Source organism: Pempheris klunzingeri, chromosome 8 (genome assembly GCF_042242105.1).
Source record: "Pempheris klunzingeri isolate RE-2024b chromosome 8, fPemKlu1.hap1, whole genome shotgun sequence".
Lineage (NCBI taxonomy): Eukaryota > Metazoa > Chordata > Actinopteri > Acropomatiformes > Pempheridae > Pempheris > Pempheris klunzingeri.
This window is the reverse complement of record NC_092019.1, coordinates 25,976,902-25,996,650: the sequence shown is the minus strand read 5'-3', so window position 1 is coordinate 25,996,650 and position 19,749 is coordinate 25,976,902. Positions and strand designations below refer to the sequence as shown.

The 19,749-nt window shown below is 40.9% G+C and overlaps 2 protein-coding genes across 3 annotated transcripts in view; one reads left to right on the top strand and one right to left on the bottom strand.

Annotated features, from left to right (window-relative positions):
- Positions 1–1,269: 1,269 nt before the first annotated feature.
- Positions 1,270–6,043, bottom strand: dctn3 (dynactin 3 (p22)). Its single transcript, XM_070835306.1, has 7 exons — positions 5,888–6,043; positions 4,357–4,441; positions 3,787–3,873; positions 3,430–3,513; positions 2,639–2,697; positions 2,491–2,550; positions 1,270–2,333 (listed from the first exon to the last, which is right to left on the bottom strand). The coding sequence occupies exons 1-7, from the start codon at positions 5,987–5,989 to the stop codon at positions 2,247–2,249; spliced, it is 564 nt and encodes a 187-aa protein (XP_070691407.1). The 5' UTR covers positions 5,990–6,043; the 3' UTR covers positions 1,270–2,246.
- A 298-nt stretch (positions 6,044–6,341) lies between these two features.
- Positions 6,342–19,749, top strand: part of atg5 (ATG5 autophagy related 5 homolog (S. cerevisiae)) — a 30,818-nt gene continuing 17,410 nt past the window's right edge. The window contains exons 1-6 of one of the 2 annotated variants that reach the window (XM_070835892.1): positions 6,342–6,389; positions 6,823–7,010; positions 7,696–7,823; positions 9,162–9,240; positions 9,523–9,685; positions 13,343–13,437. In XM_070835892.1, the coding sequence (XP_070691993.1) occupies positions 6,903–7,010; positions 7,696–7,823; positions 9,162–9,240; positions 9,523–9,685; positions 13,343–13,437 (573 nt within the window). In that variant the 5' untranslated portion in view covers positions 6,342–6,389; positions 6,823–6,902. Of the gene's footprint in view, positions 6,390–6,819; positions 7,011–7,695; positions 7,824–9,161; positions 9,241–9,522; positions 9,686–13,342; positions 13,438–19,749 lie in introns of both variants that reach the window. The other variant, XM_070835891.1, reaches the window with a different exon arrangement.

Genomic DNA, 19,749 nt, shown 5'->3' with positions numbered 1-19,749 from the left:
TTACCTGTCAGGGAGGGGGGGCTGGAGGCAATCCCAGCTGACTTTGGACTGGTCGCCTGTCAATCACAGGGCTGACACACAGAGACAGACAACCACTCACACTCACACCTGCGGGCAATGCAGAGTGACCAGTTGGCCTGCATGTCTGCAGACTGTGGGAGAACATGCAAATTCGGGTTCCAACCTGGATTTGGTTCCTGCTGAATGCTCTAAACAACACGAGAATTTTTTCAAACTTGTCTGTGAATGTTCAGACACAAGAATCATGACTCTTTGAACATAAAAAAAAAATCACTTTTAAAGGGAGAATTGCCTTTTGAACTGAAATGTGCTCATCGCATATGACTGTAAGCATTTCCTAAAAGTGTCTAAATATTTCCTTAAAGGAATACTTCTAACTTCTGACACAAAGGTTAGCTGTCAGCAGTGACATCGGTGCGTGGACACTGTTTTTAGAAATACAATCCAATATCAGCTCAGTGTTGATGTTCTGAGATGCAGCAGATTATGGCAGAGTTCTTCTCCAGAGTCTGATCTGTTCATGTTATTCTAAATTTGTAAAGAGCAAGTATTCCAGTCATTGCTCACATTCTGCTTGAGCTTATTACATCTAACCAGACATAGTTTCTAAACAACTGATGTTGTACCTTTTGTAACATGATTGTAATGAACTGTACCACTGTGGCGTACGGTCCGATGTGTGGTCGGTGTTGGTGTTTGTGTTTCTACTGACCAAAGTGCACTTCATTTTTTTTTTACTTCTGGAAGTTCTGTTTTCTCTGTATGATGCACATTGAATTCATCACTGCCAGTTATTCATTCTTTTTTTTGTTCTGAGATCCAAACATATTTTCCTGTGACACAGGGTCACTGCTGAAGACTTTCCTTTGCTATGTGTACAGGTTGGCCAGTCTGGTAAAGGCTGCTGCACCAACCCCTATAAAGTCAATGCTGAGGTACATGAAGGAGCGCTTCAAGACCACTGCAGGTCCAACGGTGGACAAACATTTTATCAGTCAACCCCCTCGGGCTGTCTTCTTCACTTCTGTTTTATAATGACCAAGAGATGGCTACACTGCCATGCCAGAAATGAAAACATGTCAGCATTACTTGTCTGTCAAAACTATTCTGACATTCATGGCACAACTTAGATAGGAGTCGGCCTCTTCAGACTGAATTGGTGAAAACAAGAGGTGACTTTTTGTCCCATAAGCATTACTTGAAAATGAACCTGGAATCTGTTGGCAACAGAGATGCACGCAGAGACCCTTGAACCTGTCTGCAGTTTTAAATTCTTTATGGATAGAGAACAGACATCACACACTGGAATAGTCAAAGAAAGAAGTCATAGTATACACTGTATTAAGGGCAGCATTAACATATATTAACTAACACTTCAAAAACTAAATATTGCAAAGAATAAGGGTTTTCTTCAAATCATGTCAGGATGCATCCAGAGGGAAATTCTAAAGTGTGTGTGTGTGTGTGAGGGCCGGACAATAAGTCTGCTTAGACAACAGGTGACTGGTTTGCAGCAGGAGTAGTATTGGAATGTGTTACTAGTAAAGTCAATAAGATAGCATAAAAGCTCTAGAATAACTAAGAGTAAGAGCTGTGAGCTGTCTGAGCCACACTTCATGTGATGGGACGACTGATGGACACTCACATGAGACCACGTTCTTCTCCACCATCACATTGTAGTTTACTGACAGTGTTTGGTCACTACAAGGCTCACTGTCTGTAACTACATCAGACACTGTAGCTACCACATACAGCGAAATGTTAAGTTCATTTCTTAAACTTCTGAAGACCTATCAGGTCAGTTTAATTGGTAGGTCCACACATGTGCAAACACCTAATAGAAAAACCATTGTTTTTTTTTTATCATGAACCACATTTTCCTCTACCACTGCAGAGAAATCCATTTTACAAGACATTTGAATTTGCATTGAACCCTCAGATTTTTAATGTGAAAGACCTGTTTTCAGTGAGATCATTTGGAGCTGGAGCTTAAACGAACCATATCAAAGAATGGGGAAATAAGGGTATCAATGTTATACCTTCAGGTTCACTCTGCAGTTAAAAACAAAACAGTGAAATGCTGCAAATGTTTTGTCTGACTTTTGTTCTGATTTACTGGGAGAGAACAAGCTACATATAGAACATCTGATCTGATTTTATGATCCCATCACAGTGCAGCCTTCCTTTTCACCACCATCCGCATCAGAAGCACGCGTTGACAGCAGCTACTCTACAGGCCGAATGCCCTTGGCCTCCTCCAGCTTCCTCAAGGTCTCGTCCCACTGGGTGAACTGCTTTGACAGCAGGAACATCTGCCAACCAGAGGTCAGGGGTCAGTGGGTGAAGCTTTGTCCCAGCAGCAGTTTATGTTAGCAGGATTTGTGTTCAGTACTTGTGTCTAGTCTTGTGGTAATTCATTCAATTTGTATTGAAATTAAAAAGAGAAATCAGCTTGTGAAAATACTGTACCATTTTGTTGTACTCTTCAAAAAGCTTCTTCACTTCCTGAGACTGAGCCTCAGTTTGGTCCTGTAAAGAGGTACAGACATGGAAGAGTCAAGAAATCAAACCCACAATATTGATGGAGTGACACAAAGAGGAGGGGTGGGGGTGTTACCTGTTCTTTGATGTGAATCTGGGACAGGCGCTGCAGCTTGGTGGCATGTTCTGGCACATCTGTGAGCAACAGAGACACACAGCACAGGGCCGACCGAGTAAACATGCAGTACAGAAGCTTCCTCTCAGTTTTAAGATGTCAACCAGATACTGAAGCACTGGCCACTGGAGAGGATCCAATGTAATCATTAACTGTAGTAGTCACAATGAATGGCACGCTGCTAATACAAACAGCAGGATGTGTAATGTGACAACAACGGGAGGAAACAGCATCTCTGTTGTTTAGGTGATTAAAAACCAGTATTAGTAGTAGCTAATAGGGAAGGCTGTGGTGATGGTGTTTAGGTACTGAGGTAATGTGTGGTCATTTCTGAGGTGAACTAAGTAAATTTGTCTTTTAAGAAACCTGATTTCATTCAGCAGATCTCAAACATGTCTCGGCATGATATTAAATGTACTCTTCAGGCTCCAGGCCTAAATTTAATACAAAACTACACATAATTATAACTTTTAGCAGCAGACTTTTAAGTCTTGAATATAGCACTCAAGAGATCGACTTGGCTATAACCTTCCAGTAAATTACACATTACTTGATGGATTAACCTTTAAAAAAATGAGCCAATCTGTCCAACAAATGTAAGTCAACACCACATTCCTTACTTTTTAAGACACTTAAAGCACTTAGGGCTGATAACAGGAGAGAGCGTGAACTCCCTTTTACTTTGCTGGCTGGGGTCACATGGTCACAGGGTAGACGTTGCTCTGCTTTCTGTCCTGCTGGGTGAAACTCACCTCTGATGTAGGCGCTGTCCAGCAGTGGCTGTAAATTGCTGACCTGCTCTAGCAAAGAAGCCTGGGATAGCAGGAAGTCCTCCTCTGTGCAAACAGACGTCAGCATCACAGTGAGTCAGATATGAGTTGCACCTTTAGTCTTCTACAACACTAAATGTCTTGTTAATGTGATAACTTCCATGATATATAACATACAACATACATTTAACTTTACATGTAAACATTCGATATTCAAATACTATTTGCGTTCATATTAATAGATAATAACAGCCTGAACTGATCAAATCTCAAAGACAAATTTGATTGTGATAGTAACTATTGGTTATTTATTACGTGCCTCATCTATACCACGCTTACCGGCAAGAATGAACTCCAGCTTCATGGCATCAGGCACAGTGATGTGGTCTGTGAACTGGGGGTCGAGGTACTTCAGCAGGTCCTCAACTGCACCACAACACCAATAAATAGGATCAAAGACTTAACAAACACCACCCTAAGTTTGGAATTTTAACCTGCAATTGACAGCACTTTATGGTGTTGCCTTTTTCATACCCCTCCCGTCTATCTCTACATTGACTATTAAATCAAGGAAATAAAGGTATAATGTATTTTACTGCTTTTTTACATCATGGCCAGGGGACTACAGATGAAAACTAGCCTTCTGGCTAATTCTGGCTTTTTTAACCATGTGTAATCATGTGTTTTATGAAATTGTATTGTCCCCTTTTGAATAAACTAAACTAAAAAAAAAAAAAAAAAAGGAAATAAAGGCAAAACACAAAGGAAAATGTAGGTAAACAGTCTTACAGCTTCAGGGCAAACACTGTACAATGATGCATTAATGCCTGTATAAATGTAAAGTCGTATTCTTTCTACATCATGTATAAAGGCTAACACAGGACTAATACAATGCAGCATGGGCCTCACTTTTCTTGTGCAGGATTTTCACTCGTTCTCTCTTGTTGGCCGTATTGGTCAGACCTGCCTGAATTCTGGCCAAAGACTCAGCACACTGCAGGAAAAAAATCACACTGATTAGATTTAATGATAGTGATTAACAAGGATGTCCCAAAGTCATTACAACTTATCTCTTTAATGTGTCTGGGTGGTTGCTGTGTACTGGTACTATACTAGCTAATGCAGTACAAAAACTCTAAATCTCAAGTTGAAGTGAAACAAAGTGTTGCACTATGTAGGAACACAATGAAAGAGCCTTTCATAACACATAATTTCCCTAATTTCATTGTACCGCAATGACAATAAAGGCTATTCTATTCTATTCTATTCTATAACAATGATTTGCCCTGTATCCTGCCCTTGAGGACTCAAAGGAACATAGAAACTTGTGGAGGTACACATTTGCTTATGCTTACTTACAGCATCTAATCTCTCATGAGCACATCTGAAATCGAGCATATTTTCCTATAGCTTAACAATACACTAATACTGCGATGCAATACCACCATTCAAATGTAAAATCAACTGTCAGCAACATAGAGACACTTCTGAACAGGACAGTTAAGAGCCGTCACTTCATCCAGCCTGAACACAACATCTACCAGGAAACAAATCCATTTCAATGCTCCTTTGTAAGTTAAAAGCATCCCCCGCATCATATGATACTCTGATGTGACGCTCTATTCAGTGGCTCAAAGGGGCCACGTGTTCCACCACTTTACTACAGAACACGTACACTTAACTTCAGTGCAGACTTAAACTCAACCCTCAGACACTTAATCTTATTTTGAAATCCGTAATAAATCATAGTGATCACCATTTGTGCTTTTACTTTCAATCAGCCTCGGGGATGGTATGTCCTTCCACACATTCATGCATCCATTCAAGCTCTATCCTGTACAGGACCTTGACAGGACACACTCCTGATTGACATGCTGTATGTTTGATTTCTGATGTAGAAATATATTGAGGGTGTGACATATAAAATTTGATATTTTTATTGTTTCTTCAGAGACAATATCCTAATCTTATTTCCCCCCCAATTATTCGCTTGCTCCGTTTATCTTTAATGTCAAGAAAGTAGTAAAGTTGGTGGTTATGTCAGATCCACCACCCAGCAGTTATCTATGTTATGGGGGTGTCTTATTTGTTAACAGGTCTAAATCCCTGGTGTGACTGCTGAAGTGGCAGTAAGACTAAAACTAGCTACACATTTGAGACATTTGTATTTTTGTCTCATATGCAGACGAAAAGAGACCGTTGTGACCAAATAACTGAAAACTAGCTAACCATGTTAAATATGTAGCCTAGCAGCTGTTAGCTATACATAAGTACACAATAGGTGTTATTGCCTGACACTGGAGTGAGCAGCTGTCAGAATAGAACTAAACCTGCCGTGCAGCCATTGTATAAAGCATTAAAAAGGGTGTTCACTCGGTGGCTCTGCTAAGCTAACAGCAGGCTAGCTATGAGAAATATAACAACATTATTCTGCGCGAACCTTGACGGATTTTCCGCTTTTGTTTCTTCTCTCGCCATATATACGACTCTCCAGTGCCTGAAGACGTATTTCCAGGTTATCCGTCTCCATTTTTTTATCCATTTTTGAAACTGCTACTGGACACAACAGGACCCAAACAGCGCTACAACATACGTACTTAACAAGCGGCGTCGCTTATTGATGACGCATGAGCAACCGTTTCACGACGATGCTCAGTTATGGTTTTTTGCGACAATGTCTAACTTGCAGATTTTAAAAGCATGCGAAATATTTGTTTTAAAGCAAGGCTTTGACTTGACCTCATACGTGTCCCTGATTTCAGAAATACTGCGAGGTTGAACCTGGTTTTGTTGTTGTTGCAGTGACTTTGTCTGTCACTAGGAGTCGCTGTTTTGCGGTGAATGGGGTTTTTCAGCTGTTTTCCGGTGACAGCAGGGATATGACAACACCGTCAGTCACGGCCCTACTTCCATTCAAGCCGACTGCAAAACACCGAGCCAAAGTAAGGTTTTCCCCACATACCATTATCTCTTCCGCGCACACAGCAAATCGCTGTTTGTGTCCAGTAATAATATTAACCAGGAGCCTTGCACATTTGTTCATTTTTTATTCTTTGGTCTGTTTCCACCAGCTAAGCTAGCTAACCTAGCCCTAACGCTAACATCAGTTTTTGAATTACATCTGCGTAGTTTGACAGGCTTTGGGGTAGTTTGAACATTTAGCAAGTGAGCCGCTGTCGTCTACAGGACTATAACTTAGTAATAACTCCCGCAACAATTGAATAAAGATTTATCTGACTCACCTAAAACTTAATAGCTTGAGCCGAGGTGTTTTTAGCTCGTGTTGCATTACCTGCTTCATTGTGGTTTTAGGCTTGTGTTACTGAAAGTTTTATTAACGGTGGACTATCTGCTCTGCGCTGTTGTTGACAGCAGGGAGCTGTCTGTCATTGGAATTGGGAGTCTGTGTTTTGGGGATTTTTCCTTTATGTGCCATTGGGAGCAGCAGCAGCGGCATGGCAGATGACAAGGACGTGTTGAGAGACGTTTGGTTCGGCCGGATCCCCACCTGTTTCACCCTGAACCAGGATGAGGTTACTGAGAGGGAGGCCGAGCCCTACTATGTAAGTGCACTTAGATTACACCCTGACTTTGCATGGTCACAACGCTCTCCTTCATGCCTCATAGAAGCTTCCCCTCAGCCTGCAGCTCTGCAATGGGCATCATTGTCTAAGAACTCAGGGACATATCAGATGAAAACAGCTGCAAAGTTGCTTCTACAAAGAACATATATGCCCCACCGTAGCCCCACCCATCCCATCCCATCCCATCCCATTACATTACATTATTGCTTTCAATGTACACTTCAGTCTGGCTGCTGATCATAATGATTAGTGACCAGAGGAGAAAGGGGCTTTCATTGTATGGAAGTTCCAAATAAAATAATAAAATATTCAAATGTGATGAAGTACACTATAGTTGAATTTACAGAACAGTAGCAACCGTGATATATAATTACATATACCATGATAGAAGATTAGGACTTACCCCTTTGTATGCACCTACAAAATGTAAAATGCAGCCAGGAGCCTGGGCTGTATGAATCCCATGAGGAGGCTGGCAAAACATTGATTACTTGGCTTGTGTCTTTTTCTCACTGTGCTAGAGATTGTTGGTAGTGAAGACAATCCAGAGTTGAAGAAAGTCTCATCATCTCCCACATCTCCTATGAATTATCGTGAGGCAATATTCTGTTTTTATGTCCTAATTAATAATGCGGCTCTTCTGCTCTACTGTTCTTTCTGCCAGCTGCTGTTACCCAGGGTGAGCTACTTGACTCTGGTTACAGACAAGGTGAAGAAACACTTCCTCAAAGTGATGAAGGCTGAGGATGTGGAGGAGATGTGGTTTGAATATGAAGGGACGTCACTGAAATGGTGAGAGTGATTGTTAGATGGACTGATTTTACTAGTTCTAACAGAGGAAACAAGGTTGGGTATGTGAGTGCATTGATAGTTACCTTGTGTTCCGAAGTTACTGTTTTGTGGTCTGTATGCCAAACATTTATTAGAGGGGCAATTTATTTCTTTGTTAATATATTATACCATTCTCTTTTTTGTCAAGAATATGACTTTTGCTCCAGAGGGAATCTCCTTTAATAACGTACATTCAGGGATCTCATGGCCAACCCCTCCCAACTCCCACTACCAGAAGGAAACTTGTAAATAAATGTGGCTTCCATTTCCTCAAGCTCTTACATTCTGCCTCATGGGATTCTAAATACTCACCTCCCTGTTGTCCTGCCTCAAGTAAACATCCACACACTTCTACAAATACCACACACAGCCAGAACCATGGCAGTGTAGTCACACCACGTGCAACTCCAGGAAAAACATCCCTGTTTGTCCATTCATTCACAGACTGAGAGACTCTGATGTTAACTCTGATGTGTTCTCAGAAGCACAAAGCTCAGCCACATGGTGGCAGTATTGCAACACAGGCGATTCAGAGGCTGGTTCAAAGTAGGATCAAAGTCCCAATAATTTGAGTAAAAAACAACAGATAGTGTTGATAGCAACTGAATCATTTGTTATCTTGTAGAACTATCACAATGTTTACTGGTGACAGCCTCTGAAATATGAGATTCTGCTGCTTTTCTTTTTTACGTTGTAAATTCCAAATTTATTGTAATGGTTATACTTTGGGGCTTCAACATTTTATAAACAACAGATTAGGTACAAATTGGCTTTTTGGCTTCAGGAGAACTAGTACTAAATGACTAACATCGAGACTGACCATTAAAATGCCTAAAGAGGAATACTTATCTGATGTGACGCTGTGACATAGAAAAGCATGTAATCCCTATTGACTGAAACATAATATATTCACCCTATTGTAAACACAGGAAATGACAAATAGAAATGCTGAAGTGAAATGTAAACTGTGTGCTGAAGTTCACACACAGCATCCAGAGCTGGGCTCAATGACATCAGCAACTCAGAAGACGCCACAAAACTGACACTGTTTCAGTTTGCTGGCATCTTGAAGGACTTTATAAACTTGGCAATGATTTTAAGACCTTTGCTACATAAGGTTTGTTATAGTACAATTAAAAAAGCCAATAGTGTTTAGGAGTGGGACTTTTAATTTGATGGTCATATACTATAGTCATTCTCCAGTTTCTCTGCCTTGGAAAATGAACTCAGCCTCTCTTGTGATGTTGAGCTGACAACAGTCTGAGGAAGTTGTTTCCTGTTTGCTTGTCCTGTTTCCAGGCACTATCCTATTGGAGTTCTGTTTGACCTCCATGCCTCAAGCACTGTCTTACCCTGGAGCATCACTGTGCACTTTAAGGTAAGAGTCAGTCAGACACAATCTTTTTTCTCACTTTATATAAATACTGTAAAGCCCCACTAGTGAATATTGTATGTAAGCAGTGAACACAATAACACGTTTAAATGTGACATGGGCAGAAAGAGGTGCTGAGCAAAACATTGCTAAAAGTGGTAACATAGTAGATGTGTGAATAGACAGTTGCTCCGACGGCCTCTTGTGGAGTTTTTCTGTCCCCATAGTGTCCGAAAATAATAACAGTGCAGCTGTAAAGACAAAATAATTTTTTTTTGTGTGTGTCAGAATTTCCCAGATCGTGACCTTCTCCACTGCCAGTCCAACTCTGTGATCGAGGCTCATTTCATGTCCTGCATCAAGGAGGCCGACGCTCTCAAGCACAAGAGTCAAGTTGTCAACGACATGCAAAAGAAAGACCACAAACAGCTGTGGATGGGCCTGCAGAATGGTGAGACACACACACATGTCTATAAGCAGCTCTGAATGAGCATGCTTAGAGGTGAGGAGGGCAGATACAGACGTCCACACACAAAAAAGACCACAAGCAGCTGTTGGTGAAGTGACACATATTTACTCATTAACACTAATACACACATTTTGGCTCCCTGCAGCTCATTCACCTACATGCAGGTTCACACGTGCTTACACACACACACACGCATACACACACAATTTACTGAAAAAAAAGAAAGCATTGAAATAGATTCTCAGATGTTATTTTATACACACTCGCTCACACACTGCCTTCAAATCTCCCTTTAGTCTATTATCAGTGTTTGAAGCCTCCACTTCCAAAGCCTCTCCCATCTGAACACCCACCAGCTTCCCTTTCTGTTTCCATCCATCTGTCCGGACCGGTTGGTTTCCGTTATTTGTGGTTGTGGTGGTTTGTGTAGGTGATTTGGTGGAAGCCTGTGATGTGTGAGTAGGCACTGGGGGGGTGGCTGGATCTCAAAGTTTAGGGTTGGTGCTTGTCTCTGAAAAGCAAAACTCAAGGCGTGGAGTGAAATTCTTGGAGTCTCTGCAGGTCAGTTGATCCAAGAAGGCAACAATAAACACTGTGGCCACCAGTGATCTGGCTGGCCTCTGGGCCAGTCAGTAGTGTATGAACATGGCACCTTGTTTTGATCTATAATTGTCATGCCATATTTGTAGAATGTTGCAAATGGTGTTGCAACTAATGACTGTTTTCATCATAGATAATTCAAAAGTTACTTCCAACCAATGAAACCAAGTCAATGAAATGTCAACATTTTGGAAAATCCTCAGTGCCATTGAATGCTTCTTTTCTCCAAAAGCAAAAAGCAAAATCAAAGATATTTAGTGAAGAAAATGTAATATGGAAAAAAGCAAATGCTCACCTAATAAACAAACAAACAAAATTGTTGCACTTTTATTTTCTGTCAGTCAACAATTAATCAACTTGCTAGTTATCAATATGTTAAATGATAAACTGAAGTAACTGCTGTTTTGAAGCTGGGTCCCATCAAGGTCTGAACCACTTGTTTTAAAATGCTTATGATTCTTGAATCCTTAATGTTGAATTCCTGAATCGTTGGGTCTCTCTCTAGACCTGCTCTTTATGGAAAGCGTCTTGAGATAACGCTGTTATGAATTGGTGCTCTATGAATAAAGATTGATTGATTGATTGATTATGAACATGCCATGTAACAGATATTGCTGTTTTGTAATGTCAACAGCACTACTACATGCCTGAATGCCTCAGGTTTGCTGTAAAATGGTGCATGTCAGGAAAGCAATGTGGATGTACTCTATAGACCACTGGAGATCTTTTCAAGCATTAATCCAGCAACTTCTTTTAGAAGGCTTTTTTTGTAATAGTTGAAATTCTCATAACAGCCCGAACAGCAATTCCTTAATGAAACAGTTACTGGTTTCCAGTCCCAGGACTGTAACAATAAACTCCAGCAGCATGCATTCATGGGTTGTGGGGGTGTGTCTTTGGTGGAAAGCCTACAGGTAGGGGGGTGGAATATCTTCAGTGAGGTACTCTCAAAATCTAGTTACTCTTTCTAGTTTCTCCATCGCTGCAGACTCTGCCTTTAACGGCAATAACAACAGCACATTATGCATATTGATATTGTAATAACAAAATGAAATGCGACTGATGGTGATAATGGAGATAATTTGATATACATGTGTGCAGAACATAATTACCATAAAACTGTGCATGTGGCACTGAGAATGTTTTGAACAGGTTTGCATACAAATGCACTAAACATCAGGTGCTCGACTCTCTTCCACCTTCCCTTGAAACTAATGGAGAGCAAATATCACAACTTAATACAAGAATGGAATATTGAAAAAATGCTCCTTAAGGAGACAGAGATAAGGCTATGAAAAATTCAGGCTGTGGTTCGTTCCTTTTCCCCCTGAACCTGTTTGTAACTACATCAAACACAGAAACAGACAATCCTTACAAGCTACTCCAAAAAGACGGTGTTGGCCTTACCTCTAGCACATGAAAGTGAGAGATGAAACCTTTTTTAAACAAAAACTTTCACATCCAAAAGAGACCAGAAACAGAGAGAGAGAGGGAGAGAAACAGGGATGGCTTATACTTTCATCCAGGAGAGAGAAAGCATAAGTTTTCAAAAGGTTCACGTGAAAGCGAGAAGCGAGGGGGGGGTGGAGCGTTTGAAACCAGCACATGCTTGGTGGAAACATTTTTTGATGATGAAAGCCTGTTCTTAAACCAGTTGACCGAGGTTCAAGCTCCTGTGTTAGTAAGCACCAGGCCTGCCGAGTGGTCCTGATGAAAGACTCTGTTTCCTTCACCATTTCAGAGGTGCTTCTCCATCACTGCCCCTGACCTCTGATGTTCAAAGGACAACTCTGTCCTCGTGCCCGTGTTCTCCTCTCTAAACATAATTCATGCTGCCAACATTCTCTGTAAAAATGGTCCGTTTAGCACCTTTCTAGTCATTTCGACTACTCAAAGCACTTTTACATTACACCCTCATTCACACATACAGGAGGAATCGTAGTTGGAGGGGACTATTCTCTCACACACATCCACACACTGAAGCTGCTTCAGGAGCAAGTTTGGGTTCAGTGTCTTGCTCAAGGACACTTCAACATGCTGACTTAGAGGAGGTGGGAATGGAACTAGCGACCTTCCGATAGATGGACGATCCACTGCTGAGTCACAGCCGCCCCAAACATCACACACATCAGAGTTTTTTAATGGCATCACTGTCAGTCCTGCAATAAACTACAGCTATTAACTTATGGAAGCGTGGCTGCCTGAAAGGGTACGAATCTAAATAAGTGCTGTAAAATGGTCGGCGGTACTATGAAGTATGTTTACAGTGTAGTGAATTGTCACAAAGATGAAAAAAAGTGGAAATTCCCTTTAAGGACTTTTCCTTTAAACTATGTTCCTCACATATTTGTACTTCATCTGTGTCTCCTTTTGAGGATGTGTCAGGAATGAATATGTGTACATGTACACTCATATTCTGATTATTGGTTTTTGGGAAAGCTCATTTGTGTGTTTGCACTATTTGCCCTGGTGTCATGCCAAGAAATGTCCCTTTGTCCCTTTTCCTACTTTAAGAAATCTGAAGATGCTTCTGTAGCTTGATTATTCACACTGGGGTGAACTAGTGCTGGGTATCTAATGGAAATATTTGATCCTGTTTCCATTACAATGTCTGAGATTTTGTACAATACTAAAATGATTTTTAATTACTTTAGCCCATTTCACCCTTTTTTCAGAAGAAGATGAAATTTGCTAATGTTAAATGTTTTCAAATCACAAGCAGCCTTGCAAGTCTACCTAAATAAAATGGTCTATAATTTGTATTTAAATCATGAAATATCTAATCAAAGAACAGCTACTCAGCCCTAATGAACTTAATCTAGGTTTTCTGCTTACTGTTGTCTGCACAAGTGCACCTTCAGATTAGGTCACATTTGACAATGAAAAGTACGTAGTCAGAAAAACAAAAATCATACAATAAACTATATTATAAAGATCATCACATTGAATTGAATGCATATTGGCCTTTTTATTATGTGTAAGATAATTGGAATATCACTTGTCTCACTGGTCTTCTATTTTGTGTTTGTGTTGTCACAGATAAATTTGACCAGTTCTGGGCCATGAACAGGAAGCTGATGGAATATCCCACCGAGGAGGGAGGCTTCAGATACATTCCTTTCAGGATATACCAGGTAACATACACACATACACCAACAAAACTTTAAAACAACACACTTTCCCCCCTTCCACAATGACCCCTGTTATTAGTTGGGGCAGTACATCTTGAGTCTGGAGCTGAAGTTTGCCAGTAAGCCCAGTAGATGTAGCCAGAAGGCTGTGTGACAATCCCTCTGCGTTGTGTGACGCTGCCTTAGCAGGGAAATTACTCTCTACAGACAACACTCGGGCTCTATTCAAGATATGCAGCTGGAAGGTTATTAGGTTATTACTCTTGCTCAGCTTATGAACACCAGTGGGTAAATTCTACACCCACACTCCTCTGCAGATAGAAAAAAGAAAAACATCTTCCTCATTGTGCAACTGTGGAGTCTTTACATCTCTCAGCATATTCATCACTCTATTAAACAATAGTCTAATTGTCTATTGTTGTGTCTGAGTTTATGAATCAACAGTGTGTTTGGGCCTGCCATAATACCCGCCTCAAAACAACATGAGCAAGTGGCTAAGAAAGTTAGTTCTTCTAAGTTCTTTACAAATAATGAAAGCCATAGGTTAACGTAGCTTGATCATTTATTAATAAATACTTTTCTCTGAGCCATTCTTTCAGTTTTCTAGGGCTGACATCTTCTGGTCGGTTAGCCAATTGGTATGCTCGTGTCCAACCAAATTTTCACTGGACAGATATTTGCTGATGTTACTTTAGTGAGACGAAAAACCTTCTTAGTCACTTGTTTTTTGTGGATTTATTATGCAGTGATACTGTAGTTCACCAGGTTTTCTGTGGTTGGCTATAACCTTCAATATTCACAGTGAAACATTGAGAAAAACATTAATGAAAATGTCTTCTTATGAACGTTGCTCACAGTTCACTGTTCACTGTTTGCTGTTCTTGTGATTTAATCAGTCTGTAAAAGACCAAGAAACAAAACAATGCCAGTATATGAGGCTCATGAATATGACCCATTTCTGTACGTGATACAAGTGACTCTCCTCAGTCTGTGTGTAATTCCATGGAATCGTCATAAGCCGGTAGGTGAGCCTCAGGGTTCAGTCCGGGATCTGGAAGTGTAAGCAGTCAAGCAGCCTCAGGTTGAGTGTTTGTGCCAAGCCTCAACAGCTTTATCCTGACTCAAGTGAAAATTCCCTTTAGAGGACCAAAAAATGAAGATGAGATGAATAAGCGGCTGATTCTCGCCTGGAAAACATTAGTACACTGCGAGCCAGACAGAGGGGGGAAAGTGCCACGCTTTGAGTCAAGTGTTGGGGCTTACCATGCAGACCAGGAAAGGCTGGAAAAGTGTCGAGAAGTGCGTTGACGACTAATGGGGTTTTGAATGATTGCCTAGAATGACTGAAAAAGATCTTTTTTTCATTAACGCATGTGTAGTGAAGGAGTAATCTTTAGTAACAGTAACTAAACTGAAACGTAAGTTAAAGTCCTTTTAATCTTACTGGACACTGAGGACTTTTGTCCAATCCAGTCAAGGAAATAAAGATTAGATGTGGATCATGTGGATCTTTGCAACAAAAATATGGTGACAGTCTGTCTGGAGTCTGGTGGCTGAATGTGCACACATTTAGCCTTGATCTCAAATCACTGCTAACAAAAAAGGCGCTGCGACTGTCACCGAGTCCTGTGAGGGAATTAAAACATTTACGCTTGTCAAGACAAGTTTGGAAATAAGGTGTGAAAAAGTAGTGAAGCAGAGCAGAAAATAGATCTGGCTTCAAATGACTGATAGGAGGGAGAGAGTGACATGAAATTATGACGCAGAAAGAGATTTGTAGATGCTAAAACAAACCAAGGACTGCAGTGTAATGGTTAGTTGCAAGCATGAACTAGTATATTTTTCCGTGATGATATCTGCTGTGACTGCTGGTAATTTCCCACTGTGATGATTTGTTATTGAGCTTGTCTAGTTTTTAATGAGACCTGCTGGGCTCCACATATGGCTGTATTTACGTTTTGTGCAACAACAAGTTCCCCGGTACAGCTGTCAATCACTCAATGCTGACTGCTTTGCATGACATTCAAAAGGCTTGTAAATGCTTTTGTTTTTACTTTCACATTTCCAGCGTGTCAGTAAACAAATTAACACTTTGACAAACACATTCTTGTATTTTGTAATAAAACACAACACTTTAAAGCGGCAGACTGAAACATGCAGTCTCACCAACACGACCCGCCCTCTCAGACATGCACTTGTTTCAGCCATAAAACCATGTAACTGCTGGTGGGTAGGAGAAACCCAGACCGTTCCAGTTTTGGACACATTTTTCATGGCTGAATTGAATGTTTCCATGGACATTTATGTGCTGAGTTTCTTTCATGGCAATTAGTGCATCAAAGCGTGTTACAACCTCACTGTGTGATTTCCAAATATACTGTAGAAAATAAGCATCATTCCTGAACAGTCTGGATTGTTTTGGAGAGGCTGTGGTTTTCATCTTACAAACTGCTAAATATTTACAACCAAAGATGGCCTGGAAAGAAAAAGACTGGAAAGTAAATCTGTTCATTATGATCTTGAAAATAGTCACACTTTGCAGCTACTTTCACTGTCCAAAAGAAGTTAGGAATTAGCATAGTGTTTGGTAAAAATGTATATAATATAATATAATGTAAGTTTGTATGACTCAACATTTTGGACTAGTTGATACAGTTTATTTTAGGTCAGACTAAAACACTTTATTTGCAAGTAAACTGAAAGTTTACAAGGCAAGGTTCAGCGAGGTTCTCAGTGTTAAACCAGGATGTCCAGCTATGAAATGTGGACAGTCTGGATAATAAGTTTACTGTTCACCTTTGTTTTTTTCTCCAAATAAATTGGGCTAACCTGGTTGTTTGTGTACAACCTGTCTGATATTCTGACTACTTGCGTTTCTTTTTTGAGACATCACTGTGAATCTTAATATTGCTGCTAGCAATGATGTCCACAACCAAGGCAGTAAGGACCCAGGTTGTAATAAAGTGGACTAGGCCTAAAATCAAGCTAATAACTTGAGTTCTGTGAACATTTTCAAATTGCGAAGGAGTATGTGTTGTTGCTGAGGAGAAAATCCAGTTTTTTGTTGGCTAGAGTTGTTGACAAGACCAAACACGATATGGCAAAGCCCAGCAAAGACACGGCTTGGAGAAAAGGGAAATAGTTTGAAGAGATAAAAAAGGTGCAGAAATGCCGAGAAGAACAAAGCTGTTTGGCAATCCAAAGTCACTGTGGTGACTTAACAGGAGACTGCCTCTCACAGAGGAAAGATCCCCCCTCCCACACAAACACACACACATATGCTCAGAGTCCATCAAAGCCAGATTGTGGTCTTTAGTGTAAATAACATGTGCTGTGTTTGATGCAGACAGAATTAATGACAACACTCAGTCCAAATAACAGAGGGCTCATTTCCGTCTGGCCTGCAGTCCTCATGGAAACGAAGACACCTCATGGGCATGGACGACACATTTTTGTGCGTGTATGTGTGTCTGCCTTATGTCCTGAAGGTTAAAAATAAATTAACCACCTTTTTTGGCTGACAGAAATCTTCGATATCAATCTGTAGTTTATATCCTTAATCCTTATCACTGTCAGTAAACTCAAATTGCTAAAGTTTTTCTTTGTGTTTTCTTGACATTTCTCCTCTCCATCGACATTACTTTCTGTTGCTGTACATGTTTCTGTGTTTGCGTGTGCACGTTCACCTGTCTTTGCGTGGTTTTGTTTGTTGCCTATTTCATATATTTGTCTTTGTCACTTCAGTTGCTTCCACTTGAGCCCCTTTCTTGTGTACTATTTTATGTTTGTGCACACTGGCCCACCGCTCCCTTTGCTCCGGCTGGCAACAGGACTTGTTTGGCTGCCAGTACAAGTTCCTGCTGCAGCAGTGACGCCACTGTGTGATTCAAAGAGCCAGAGGGGGCCGGCTGTCTCGCTGGTCGGAAAGTGAAAATTACTATACTTCTTTTAAAGACCGCTTACATTGTTGCTGTACAGGTACACCACTCTGTTCCCGCTCCTTGACTCAGTGCATACTCACAAACCCCCCGATGGAAGAGCAGGCATACCACCTCCAGCCGCCTCTGTGTTGTGGTGCTGTGGAGGCTGCCTGCCTCGAAGAATGCTTGTTTATTGCCTTCCAGATAACTTGTAATGGCTGACTGTGATGAGGGGGTGGTGGTGACTACACAGACAATTACAAAACAGTTCATGCCAAAGGCAACAGGTGATATGCCTGTTGCGCTGCTGCATTTACAGTAATGGTGTCTTACTGTAAATGGAGTCTTTCAATCAATCAATCAATCAATCTTTACTTATATAGCGCCAATTCACAACAGCGTTATCTCAAGACTCTTCCCATAAAGAGCAGGTCTAGACCAAACTCTTTAATTAGAGAGAGACCCAACGATTCAGGAATTCAACATTAAGGATTCAAGAATCCCCACATGAGCAGCATCAGATATTAGATTATATTGAGCAACAGTGGCAGGAAAAACTCCCCTTTAACGGGAAGAAACCCAGGCTCAATGTGGGTGGCTTCTGTAGGGGTCCGCGTTGGGTGGAGGATGGACAGAGAGAGAGAGAGAGAGAGAGAGAGAGAGAGAGAGAGAGACAAAACAAGCAGCCAACATACTAGCAGTGACTATAGCACTAGCGACAGGAGTGTGACTAAAAGATTAGCAAGATTTCAGTTTTGTTACCAGCTAAAAGACTTCAGATATTATATTGTGGAGTCTACATCATCCCACATGGAGTCACATGGAGGTTACATTTGATATTGCATTTAATAACCAGGCTAAATACCTTGATAGGTATGTAAATGACTTTCATTAATACATTGTCATAAAGTGCCACAAAGAGCAAGTTAAAAGAAGAAGAAGTGACTTGGCAAGTTGTATGTAAAGACGCTTTCTGACTTGCTAGACAAATGGAACAATAAGCAATGCGTCCGTCTATTACATTTGGTAGAACTGGTGAAAAGAAATCCCTCTGCTAACCTGATGAAGCTTAGAGGATGATAAAGTGCAACAGATCAACCTAGCTTAACACTTGAGTGATACATAATTTAGAATTCATTTCAGTGACCTTTGATGGAGTTTCTCCTGTACAGGTGTGCATTACAAGTTCTGAGAAAATGAAGACTGCTAGAAATGAGGTTGGAATTTTAATTTACGAATGGATGGTCTCAGAGTTCAGTGGAAATGCTTTCTCTCACCCCTCTCAATTCACGGAAACTCATATTGATTGACGGTGCTGTACCCCCATCCATTGTTTTACCATCAATTAGACGGATTGAATCCCCTCCATCAATTAGGCAACGTCTTGAGTTCCGCTGCTCTTTTCACTCAGCGAGAGCGAGCCATCTCTTTTCACCTGAACCCTAATGACACCACGCTCTCTTTGTGTCCACATGTGCTGCAGTGCCAGCTAAGGTGTCACGCTAGCTGAAAAGAAAGTGTCTTCATCCAAGCAATATCACGCTTCTCTCCCTAGGGATCAATAGCTCCTTCTTTGTATGGCGACCAGCTCAATTATTCATGGACAGCTATTTAAAAATGCAATGAAGTAGCTGTCACTTTGCACACTCTCTCTGCTCTGGCTCTTGCCGATGATCCTGCACGAAACTCCATGCTTCCTGTCAGTGACTCAGTCCTTCTGTGTAACCTGAGCACTGGCTTCGCGCCTCCACTGCCACCTTCCTCTTGCTGGTTCGCGCCTGGCTCTGTGGTGTGCACCGCTCGGTTACTTGATCCCTATCCTTGCTGGTCTCCTTTTCACAGCTCCATGATTAGCCCCTATTGTGTGTCAGACTCTCCGTTTGACACCTCAGGTTGGGTATCTGCCTGCACCACGTTTCTTTCTTACAGCCCACAGATTCTCCCATCATCCCATGATGCTCAGTGGATAGAGCAAGCAATTAACGGTTTTGTTTTAATCCTTCCGAGCCCCCTAATACTGATTACCGTTGGTCACATTGGCTTTCAGTGCAATGAAATGCTAATGGTATGATTAGATTACAAATGTATGTTGTCACATTAATGTATCAAATAGAATTATAAATAAAAACACAGTTAATGCAGTTGATTGGATCACAGTTTGTGTTGAACATCAATTTGATTATGAAATAAGAACAAATGCCACTTTGCAAACTGTCAGAGTCTTTGAATTTCTGATATGTCTGAACAACCGTTGAAAACCCCAAAAGGATTTAGTTTCTAATGATATAAGAGAGAGAGAGAGATGCTACAAATCCTCAAAGGTAACAATTTACTGATAATTACAGTCTTACAGTCTTACATTTTTAAGTCGCCACTACCACCAGATCTTATCCAT